The sequence below is a fragment of the Microtus pennsylvanicus genome, chromosome 12 (assembly GCF_037038515.1).
Source record: "Microtus pennsylvanicus isolate mMicPen1 chromosome 12, mMicPen1.hap1, whole genome shotgun sequence".
NCBI classification, from domain to species: domain Eukaryota; kingdom Metazoa; phylum Chordata; class Mammalia; order Rodentia; family Cricetidae; genus Microtus; species Microtus pennsylvanicus.
Window position 1 is genome coordinate 45,579,366 of NC_134590.1, and position 11,751 is coordinate 45,591,116.

Genomic DNA, 11,751 nt, shown 5'->3' on the forward strand with positions numbered 1-11,751 from the left:
AGTCTCAATCTCTGTGACTGTCTTCCAAGAGGGGAGATGCCCTTGGGGAGCAGAGGACAAGTCCAATTCACCTATAGGCTGAAACTCTGGTAAGAGAGTTAGAGTTGATGTCAACTTTGCTTTTCCTCAGGAATCCTGGTGAGGTGGCAAGACATCCGGGAGTAGCGGATCTCATGGGGTTTAGGCTGGCTGCCCCCGACTCCTAGGTCCCTCTAGAACACTGTAGTATTGGACATGGTCTTCATGCCCACGGCCTCCACTTGGCCCTTGCCCTCATCTTGGAACTCTTTGCTCATAGCTTCATTCTCAAAGGCCCCAGAGGCCTTGACTGGGACATCCTGCTCCTCTTCCTCCTCCTCCGGGTTCCTGCAGCACTTGCTGCAGCGGCAGCACTTGCAGCCACACACCATGCAGCACACACGACAGCAGACGCGGCAGCAGCAGCAGCAACGTCTCTGGAAGCAGGTGGTGGCCAGGGAGATGACGTTGTCCCAGGGTTTCAGGGAATGCATGCACAAGGGCAGGAAATTCCAGTCCCGGAGCTTCAGAGGCAGGATGCGAGGGCAGCGGGACTGCAGCATCCGGATGCACACGATCAGAAGCACCAGCAGGATGATGGGCACGCCCACGCCCACCAGCACTGGCCAGCCCGCCAGAGACAGGCCGAACACCGTCAGCGGGGTCAGGAGGAAGAAGAAGATGAGGTAGAAGACCGCGAACCAGCGATACTTGGCAGAGATGTTGCCCAGGCCTTTAGCCAGACGGATGGGCAGTCGGGTGAATGGGATTGGGTACCACAGCAAGATTCCGGAGATGTTGAAGAAAAAATGGCACAGGGCAATCTGAAATTGAGGGTGTTGGAGAGGTGAGAGGGTGGAGGGAAACAGAAGTCGCCCAATGTCTTTCTAGTGCGTGGATAGCTGGGCCCGTGCAGAGTTTTATATACATTCTGTAAAAACACTTCGCTTAACTGTCTGGAGATACTGGAAGGACGGGAAGCAAGTGACTCCTCTGAATAGCTGAGCTTTCAGGTTAGAAGGTGCCACCTTGCATGGCCTTGCCTGCTGCTTCACCATGCCTTGGGCTTAGTGTCTCAGCAGAGTAGCTGTTTTAAACGCCTGCCTCTTCCGAACCCACAGATTTGACTGCCCTCACACTTGGCTCCCTGTGGTGGCTTCTCCTAGTATGTTTGTTCTGCCTTTTGGATGTAACATAGAAGGCGTGGCTCTCATGAGAAAATAGTCTGCATCTGGGTATATGTGTGCCATTGAATCCCGGGACACAGGAGGTGACAGGAGTTCTCATGGCCACTTTTTATAAAGGTGGGGCCAACGTGGACTCCATGAGATCTACTCCAAAACCAAAATAAAACAAAACCACTGCTTTGCAAAACCACAGATGGATTGTATGTAGCCCACCCAGGGACCAGGAGCAGGTGCTGACCTGGAGAGAACTCCTCAAGGTGCTTCCTGGGCTGGCTAGGGCTGCCAGGATGGCGGTGGTGGTGGTTCCAATGTTGGAGCCCAGCGTGAGTGGATATGCCCTCTCAATGGTGATCACTCCAATACCTAGTGCAGAAAGACAGAACACAGGGCATGAGCCTGGGTAACGGAGGGAGGAGCAATGGTGACTGGAAGGAGGACCCAGGGCAACAACTCACCAATGAGTGGTGTCATGGCAGAAGTGAACACGGAGCTGCTTTGGACAATGAAGGTCATGCCTGCCCCCACAAGGATGGCTAAGTAGCCAGTCAACCAGGCAAAGGGAAAGGGGAAATCTGGAAGACAGGGAATGAAGAAATGTCACAGGTCCTGGGGATGGCCACAATGGCATGGGTGGAAGGCCTGGCTGGCTCTTCCTCAGGACCCAGGAGCAGAGGCTAGGGCAAAGGGTTGAACTCCACACATGATCTGAGAGTGCCAGGTTCCTTTAATCTAGGTCATCCTGCAAATTCACATAGATGCCAAGGCTATGGCTGAGTGTCAGACAAACACAGAATGACAGAGGTGGAGTTAGAAGCCTACCGCCCCCTTCCCTAGCCTGGTCTGGCATCATTTCGCACTCAGGGATAAGCTATGAATTCTGTATGCATAGAATTGGGCCCCTGGTTCTGGCAAATATGTAAGAGCAGGGCTCTCTTGTGACAGCCCTGGATGCAGCTGTTCATAGCCACACTGAGATCTGAAGGGGTGACATGGTAGTCTGGAGCATATGGAAGTCCTACCCAGGAGAAAGTCGAACCCGCTGCTTCTTTCTCAGGTCCTGGCCCACCCTGCAAGGGGAGCCTGTACCTGTTCACCTCCCTGACCTACAACAGGACATTCCAGAGAATTTCCGGGGAAAATAGCAGCTTAATCGTTGTAGCTCAGTGGATCTAAGAATGAGTTCCACATAGAGAAAATTGCAAGATGAAAAGGCCAGAACGGGGTTGAAGTGTTGAACCTACCAGTATTAAGGGTCTTCTTGATGACAACAGCCACCTGTCCCTTGAGCACAGAGCCCAAGAGCTTGACTATAATAATCAGACAGCCACAGAGGACCAGCAGGGAGGCAGCAAGCAGGATGATACCCACAGCAAGATCTGGGAGACTGAAATTCACAAAGATGTGCTGGCCTGGAGAAACACAAAAAGTCTTGTCAGGAGGGCAGGGGTTACCCTATCTGGAAAGACTGAAACCTGTTCTTTCTTTTTCATGGAACAATCTTGAGTGGCAACTAGACATGTTGGAGCTCAAGCTAACGATGTCTTTCTTTGAAGTTTGCCTTGAGACAATGCTGCTTGCTGTTTTTACAGAAATGTTTTTAAAGTGTGTGTGTGTGTGTATGTGTATACACACACGCATGCATGTGCTTGTGCCCATATCAGGTACCTATAGAAGCCAGAAGTCAAAATTCCCTAGGAGGATAGTTCCAGGTGGTTGTAAGCCACCTGATACAGGAACTGCAGTTCTTTGCATGAGTGGGATGTGAGTTTAACGGTTGAGCTTTATCTCCAGCCCCTGGTTTTTGTTGTTTGGGACAGGATCTGGTGGTATAGTCCTGGCTGGTTTCCAAAATAAAGACTAGCTTGATCTTCCTCCTACCTCTACCTCCTCTGATAACAAGCAGGTACCACCAGACCTAAACTTGAATCGTGTTAAAAGCTGCACTTCCTGGGAACGGAAGGTGAAGTGAGGTCCTTAAGCATCGCTTGGGATGGGCAGGAGCAGGTGTCCAGCCCGATTCTTCTACCATTGGTCTCCAAGTGATTTTTACTACAAAGCATTTGGAGACGTTCCTGGTGACACATCCTGGGAACCACAGTTCTACAGACAGGTAGCAACTAGAGCGTTTAGGGATGAAACAAGTTTGCCTATTCTGTGGAAAGAATCACACTGCTTCAAGATACACAGTGCTCAGCATTCATGGTGGTGGGATAGAGAAGAACTGGGGTTCCGGCTAATTTAAATGGAAGAAAGTCTTCCTGAAAGAGGGAAGCATCAGGCAGGCTCAGGGCCTTGTTCAGATGGGACTCTGAGTGAATAGTCCCCACACTGTCAAAGCAGCCACCAATCATCCTGACTTCCTGACAAAGGGATACTAGAGAGCACAGAAGAATCCCCTCACAAGCCTTTCGGGTGGTGTAGAGTCACCAGAAGGCCGAGGCTAGTCTCCCCCCTCTCTTCTGTAATCACTGGGCTCTCCGAGAGAAGTTTTGCTGGTCAGGTTTCTAGGCTACCCCCGACGTGGCCAGTCAGCCACCTTCCACTCACATTTAGCAATGTTCTCCTTATGGGTGATGTTCAGGATGGTCCAGGTCTGTACGCCATCAGTCCAGCAGTGTGAAGGGGAGGTGCAGTTATCAGGAGAGGGAATGGTGACATTCATCTGAGTCTAAATGACAAACATGGGAAGTGTCCGTGGTAGGAAACAACAGTAGGAACGGAGTGGGGCTATGCAAGGGCTCTATTATAGGGGTACCCCTTGAAGAGTACTTGGAACCACTGGGATAAAATTCAGCCTCATTATTTTATCACGTGCACACACACACACGCTCCACCCAAGAATTAAGGGAGAGCCACACCCAGACTGCACAGCAGGTTGGGCAAGTTTCTCTATGTGAGAGCCACAGTATGCATTCCTCCTCAGGAAGAATACCTGGAAAGTCGAGATGCCCCTGCTGCCTGCTTTTGTGCTGTGGGACAGAGACTTCACAGTCTCCAGAACAAAAGCAAAAAGAGGCAGCAGAAACCCATCAGCCTTCTGTGAGAGAAGGCATTGTCCCAGGCCAAGGAGTGTGTCCCTAACAGTGAAGCAAAGGCAGCTGTCTCCCTGAAAGGAGGTGGTCAGATTCGACTCCCGAGAGCCTCATTTCTTTCCCCCACTGGCTTCTGACTGCTGCTTTTGAACCCCTAGGGTGGCACACCTACACACCCATCTCCCACGGCTTGCCCAGCAACATTGCTGGCACTTACCACGTTGGTTACAGTCTTGCACCAGATCTTGATCAGGCTCTTGTTCTGGGCTTCCGGGTCACTCATGGCAATTTGTTGGATGACCTTTTTATCCAGCTGAGGGGATCAATGGGGAAGAAGGGTCAGCATACCCTTGACAGTGATGCCTGGCGGATGTGGTGGGTGTCAGAGGACCTTGGGTGTACTGGGGGCTGTGACTGTGAGCCAATGTACTCACACTGTATGCAAAGACCTCTAGTCCCACCACCCAATCCTAACCTCCTGCAGAGAATATCATTATCCCCTAGAGATTGGCAGATACTCAAAGGGAGACTGTACAACAAGGGCATTGATAGTCAGGAGGTTGTGGATACCTGCTGCCAAAGTTCAAGTCCCAGCTGGCCCTTTATCGGTATCTAGGACAGACACCAAGGACCAGAGGGCATGACTGGCCTCAGGTGGGAAGAGCAGTAACTATCAATAAGTTGTGCTGACAATAATGAGAAGAACGTGGCCCCAAATGCTGATGCAGAAGTGCCCATCACCTCAAGCCTCACCCGACCAGTCCCTAACCCAACAGAGGGCAAACCAGGCTGAAGTCAAGGAAATAAATCTGACACTCACGAAACTACCTAAGCTTGTGTTCCAGTCCCTGGCCTCTTGCGATGAGGGCTGTACTAATATAACCATACCTGGATGATGAGCTTTGTGAAGGGGTCCGTGATGACTTTCAGAAGGTCTGGGGCGTCTTCTCCGTTCTTGAACTTGAAGGTGTCCACCACAAGGTTGGTCAAGATCTCTAGGTAGTGGGTGGCGGCCTCCAGAGGCAAGAGCACCAACACAGAGAGCCAGTTGAAGAAGTCATGGACAGTGGCCCCCGCAAATGCCCTAAGGGATAGAAGCCACCACCAATATTATATTCTGAGTGAGGGGATGCGAGACAATTGGGCATTGTATTTGTTGTCATCTACCCGAGAACACACAGGTGGTTGGTTTAGTAGGACATTGTCAACCAGTATAGTATGTGAGGGCTAGAATCCTAAAGACCATTGGTTAGCAGAATTGCATCAGGCCACCCCAAGCCCTCCTTTACCAAATGTTTAAGGCTGGAGAATGGCTCAACACTGGATGTTCTTCCAGGTCTTGGGTTCAATTTCAAGAACCCATAACTCCTGTATCAGCAGGCATGTATATCGTGCATACATTTATAGGCAAACACACTAATTATAAATTATTATGAATGCTATCTCTGCATGCTTGTATGTATGCCACATCCATGCCTGTTAGAGTCCCTGTACTGGAGTTATATATAGTTGAGAGGCACCATAGTGACTAGAATCAAACTGAGTTCCTCTGCAAGAACAGTTGTTTTTAACCACTGAGCCACCTCTTCCACTGTGCCTAGACCACTTTAAACTGCTTTAAAGGTGACCTGAGCTTTGAAAAATGGAGAGCAGTGGGGCAGACAATCAGAATCTTACAACCTGTATGTGTGCCTCAGTGCATGAGTACCACAATGGAGGCCATCAGGAGCCTGGAAACTTCAACTACAGGCAGTTGTGGGCCACCACATGCGGTGGGAACTAAAGCCCGGCCATCTGAAGAACACTAAGTACTTGAGCCATCTTACCAGTCCCTGAATTCTAAACCTTCAAATTCTCAAAATTCTGAGACACACAACTTTCAAATTAAGAAACTATCTTAAAAACAAAGTCAGGCAAAATCCAAACACTGACATAGGCTTTTTCCTCACTGAAAATGGAAAATGTTGCTTCTAGAAAGATCTCCATGTCAGAAAATCGTCCCACTAGACAGGCTCAGTATATGACACTCTTGTTATTTGCACTTGGTATATGACACTCTCCTTCAAGAGAGAAGCACTTGATAAGCAAATGAGAAAAACTTCATTTCACTGGTCAAAGAAGCGCATTGCAAGCCCCAATGTTTGCTCTATGGAATTAGCCACTCTCATTCATCCTGGAGAAGGCAATTTAAGAGACTCTCATATACTGCTGATGAAAGAGAAAATGATTCAAACATTTCCTGGTGTTCAATAAAATGTACAAGACTTATAAACACTTGATACAGTGTGTGTGTGTGTGTGTGTGTGTGTGTGTGTGTATAAACCTCTGAGACGGATGTCAGACAATCAATTTCACAACCAATATTGGTTATGGAAAACACAATCATAGTATGGGAAAGTAAGCTAAGTCAGTTATATATAAATATATACATATGTATATATACATGCATACACACACTCATATATATATGCACACACACACATATATATATATATATATATATATATATATATGCACCACGATAGGTCTTAGGCCTCTAATTCCATAGGCTATGAGGCAGCAATCAATGTAAGTAATACAAGATGAGCCCCAAATGTCCAGAATTGAAACCTCACTGGAATCCTGGCTGTGTCAGTCAATGACAGCACTTTGTTGCCTTTGGCAGCAAGATGAATATGATGGGAAACAGAGAAGGCTGTCTGGCTTGATGAGGAGATCAAATTAGAGAGTGCCTGCCTTAATGTGTATTATCACGTCCATCAAGACATGTCATCAGGAACCAAATGAGGTGGCGCAGGTAGATGGACCACTGTGATAGCCGATTCCCCGGCAGACACGACAAACATGAGCTGTCTCCCAACAGCCTACTGCAATGTCAGCTGTTTGGCCACACCACGATGGCATCACAGACAGGCTGGGAATTGCCTCTGTATTTTAATAAGCTCTGGTAAGAGTCTATGGCTGGTTGGAAATGCTGGGAAACGCGCTTAATACGCAGGTTAACGTTTTAAGAGGGTTTCCCTTTGCCTGGTTCCAGCTGCCCTATTTTTGTATCTTCCACGTCATATTTGCCTGTGCCAGCTTACAGGTAAAGAGGTAGTTAGTTGAGACAGCCAAAAATGGAAGTTTTAGGGAGTTATAATTATCTATGACTAAGTGAGACAGTAAAGGCCGCCCCAACTGGCCCTGTTTAATGCTGCCACCCAGCAGCGCATGTCTAGCTAGTGCTTACCTTTCGTGTACCCTGATGCAGTGCCAGGTGCTGGATATTATTGTTCTGGCTCTACAGATCAAGAAGTAGATTTTCATCACCTAGGATTCCCAGCCCTCGCTGGGCTCTTGAGGCTCAGAGTTAACTTCCAAGCACACCTTCACGACTAGATAAAGGCGTTGACGCCAACAACAGACCTGGTGGGCAGAACGCCTGCCCTAAGACGCCTACCTTCTGAACTCATTCCGGTCTCCCGCCTGCATAAGTGCCACGATAGTATTGGTGATGGAGGTTCCGATGTTGGCCCCCATGATGATGGGGATAGCAGCCCGCACGGTCAGCACTGAAGAGCAGGAAAGAACCGTGAGACAGCCTGAGCCATGTTCCACCCAACCCCCAATGTGGGATGAATGTACTGACTGCAGCTGTTGCGAGGGGGAGCGGGCATACATAACAGTACACAGCTGTTAAAAATCCATGGGGGACGTCAATGAATCTGCATGGGCCCTATTCTTGAATGTAATTTTAGGGCACTAGCTGACCCCCTGAGGCCCCCTATGGGCCTCGCTTTGAAATCCCCTGTTCCCTAAGACAGAGCTTGAGCCAGTTCACAGGACTCCAGGAATTGGGATTAAGGGAGGGAGTGAGTCTAGCGGTTGACAAGAACACTGTATGTATGGTGTGTGGCCCAAAGGTTCATGAGACATTGTGTTGTGCAGCTTAGGTTACCCTCCTACTCTCAACGTAGAAAAATTCTAATTCATTTTGGCTAAAAGACTGGTGTAAGAACAACAACAAAAAAAAAAAGGACGGGAAGGTAATTGTGACCTGGCCTAGAGAGACTTAGAGAGGGTCCAACTCACACGACGAAGCTACCATGCTGACGATGATGGACGAAGACGTGCTGGAGCTTTGCACCATGACGGTTACCAGCACCCCGATCACGAGCCCGGCCACGGGGTTAGACATGATGGAGTTGTTGCTGAAGAACTGTCCAGCCATCTTCCCTGGAGGAAAAGTGATGGTCGTGTGAGGATGGATGGTGGGGGCTTCAGCACCCAGTCCTAATGTCCACACAGGGCCTGTTGTCTGCAGAGTGGGAACCCACTCCACAGTGGGAGCCACACTGGGCTGTGGGTCGTGTTTCCTGTTCTTTCCCCTTGCGTGGTCCTGAGAGGGAAGCTCTGTAACCGCGAGCCTCCCGTTCCATGTCTTTGACCTGGTTCAGCCATGGTTCTTATCCCTGTACAGCTCCCACCTTGCATGCCCCTAGTCAGCCTTTTTCCAGGCTTCTCTGATCAAGAACTGGGCTTAGCATAAATCCTAATCTCTAGACCTCCAGCTGAGCCTGGCTCACTGAATTCTAGGTTTCTTTGGGAGTGTCTATGTGACCCTCAGTCCTTCCCCAGCCCATTTTAAAGCGGATGCCTCAAGAGGGACTGGATGTAAATTAGCCCAATAATCATGCTCACAAGCCATTTTCCTTAAGAATGTTCCCGAGGATCAGGGAAACTTACCACATCCAAAGGCCAATTTAAACCTCTTAAGCCCCTAACAACTGACCTAACCATTCACCCTCCATCTCTCAGGTCAAAAGGATCAGCTCAGCTGGGCATGGTGACCCACGCCTTTAATCCCAGAACTTGTGAGTTCCAAGCCAGCCAGAAATAGTGAGACCCTGGCCTAAAACCGGCTTAGAAAGGGTGTGGTGGAGCACACCTTTACTCCTAGTAGAGGCGGTGTGTTTTAAATAGGGAGTTCCAGAATTGCCAGAGCTACTGAAAAACTCCATCTCAAAAATAAACAAATAAATAAACTAGGAAAACAGAATTTTAAAAAAACATATATTTTTTTAAATTTCTGTTTTTAGTTCAAGGCAGCAAAAGAAGCAGAACTTGACTCCAGAGGCTTGTCACCCCGGTCTGAGCTCTGGAATCCTCACTGTGTTCATTACAGGTTGGGTTAAGTCTGGTTAGTTAGTGACCTCTGAACCTTGGTCCCCTCTTACAAATGGGAGGGACTTTAGGAAGGACTCTCCAGACAGGGCCACTCAGGGTGCTATCTCTCTGTTGTCACCCAGGAAGGGTCCAAAGTTAACTGAGCACACATGGCCATTACACTTCGGGTGTTCTGACACACTGGCCACCAGTCCTGGGCTCAGCCCAGGGAAGGCATCCACTGTGTGTGCGTGGGGGAACTCTCCTCAGCAAGAGAGCAGGCTTTGATCTCGCCTACTTGCTGTGGCCCTTACTCTAGACAGCAGGGAGCCCCAGATAAAAGGAGTCAAGCAATTTCCTGAGAGGATTTGGGTACAATAGAAGGGACTGATAGCTGAAATCAGCTCCAGCCCTGGCTCCTGACTTAAGCCACCCGAGCCACTAAGTTCCAGTCCTCTTCTCTGTGATGGGGAAGTGTGAGCTGCTCCATCACGTTTGCCCTCAGCCACTCCCGACCATGTTGAGGCATGAGGGCCTGTGAGCTGCGCCCACCTGACATGAAATTCAGGAGTCGAGAATAACCCACCTCCGGCCCAAGGCCTCCAGGGTCCTTACCTCCAACCAGCTGGAAGGCACTGCTAAGTACATCCAAGGAGCAGACGAACAAGTAGAGGAAGCCCAGGAGAAGAATGAATTTCCCAATCCCCTGGAAAACGCAGAGAATCTTCCCTTTGGTGTCTCTCTCTGGGGGGATATGGGGGAGAGAAGGCACAGTTAGAGTCTTCCCAGCTGGAACAGAAATGTTTGGCAAGGGAGCTGATGGCTCCACCTTCTACCACTAGTAGCTTCTGTACCAAGGCCTGGAAGCGGGGTGGCCTGGTTTCCTGCCAGTTCTCTATAGGATGTATTTCATTGCACCCTCCTGAGTGTTTCTAGAATCAAAGGAGAAGCAGCGGACCAGAATGGATGTTTAAGTGAACCACAATGTCCCTGGGGGGGGGGGGGGGGTGAGTAGTTAAGAGCATGTGTCACATGGTGCAGGGTCACAGGCACATGTCCATAAAGCACTGCCAACAGCAGATAAGCCCTGGAATCAAAGCTGCAAAGTTGGTTGATTCCCCAGCCTCAGACAGCCCGCGCTAAGCTACAATAGTGTCCTCTTACCTCTCCGACTGGGTTCCCTTGCCCTCTGACCACCCAAGTCTATCCTAGATGGCTGGGCCCCTTGCTGATCGTAATCCCAACACCTGGAGCAGAAGCAAAATCTTGTTCCTCCCAGCTTTGCTGGCTGTATTCTCGGCAGCTCGTATAAAGCCCATGACCCATCAGTGTACGCTGAATCTGTTATGGCCTCCGTCCCTGGTTCTTTGAAGGAACAAAGGGCTCCCTAATTATCATTCTTTGGAAACCTGTACATGTGACACAAAGGTAAACACTGCGGGCTGGCTGGGTACTTTTTTGCTGGTCCCTGCTGGATGCTGGGCATCCTCTTACCTGACCATTTGATCCCAGTGTCCCGGAGTTCAGGTAGGTCCCAGGGGTCATTCCCCTCAGTGGGCTCCTCTATTAGGACCACAGTGGAATAGGAGGGTAGCAGCTCAATCTTGGTTACAGGAGTCCCACTTTCATCTGCTCAAACAAGTAGTAAAGGCCGTGAGGAACGAGAGCCGAGTCTCGGTGGGTCCTCGCATGGGGCCTATCCCCACCTCGGTAAGGAGCACTTACTTTGGGTGGGCTCCTTGTCCTTGACTTCTATGTTAGACTGTGGACCTGGGGCCCCGTCAATGAATTTATTGGGGTTGGGCTGGGCATTTTCCAACTCGGGCCAAGGAGCCATGATCTGCAAAAGAAAAGAGAGAGCTTGAGGATGCATCCCCTCGTGTGAGAGTCGCCTGAGAGAAAGCCACGCTGTACAAATCTGCTGAGGAACGGGGGACAGGAAAGATGCGTACACCAATGGACTCCATCTGCTAGTTGCACCGAGGCAAGTTCAACCGTAAATAAGCACCAAGCCTCAGCCAGTGGTCTTGACATCCACCTACGCTAAGCGTGAGAGACATACATACTCCTTGACAGCCTGCTTTCCCTACCATCTGGGTCTTCTGCAAAAGCATGACAGTGCCACTCACGAGTGGATGCGCCTCAGGACCCTTCTGTGTGCCTCCAAGTATTCAGTACCACCATTCAGTACCAATTTCCACTGTAGATTGGGGACAATGCTTCATCCTTCTTGAGCCATGAGATGGGGGCCGATAAGTCACAGCTATCTCTGGGTCGCCCTGCCATGATCAGTGGCCCTTCATCAGAGCCGCATTGTTTCCAGCCCCCGCGGAGACTTCCTCATAACCCATTTTCTCCACAATGCC

At 49.6% G+C, this 11,751-nt stretch overlaps 1 protein-coding gene across 1 annotated transcript; it reads right to left on the reverse strand.

Annotated features, from left to right (window-relative positions):
• Positions 1-212: 212 nt before the first annotated feature.
• Slc34a2 (solute carrier family 34 member 2) lies at positions 213-11,222 on the reverse strand. Its single transcript, XM_075943095.1, has 12 exons — positions 11,111-11,222; positions 10,880-11,017; positions 10,001-10,129; positions 8,312-8,455; positions 7,680-7,791; positions 5,126-5,321; positions 4,455-4,550; positions 3,753-3,873; positions 2,447-2,614; positions 1,661-1,777; positions 1,444-1,568; positions 213-842 (listed from the first exon to the last, which is right to left on the reverse strand). Exons 1-12 carry the CDS (start codon positions 11,220-11,222, stop codon positions 213-215), a joined length of 2,088 nt encoding a protein of 695 aa, XP_075799210.1.
• Between the last annotated feature and the right edge of the window lie 529 nt (positions 11,223-11,751).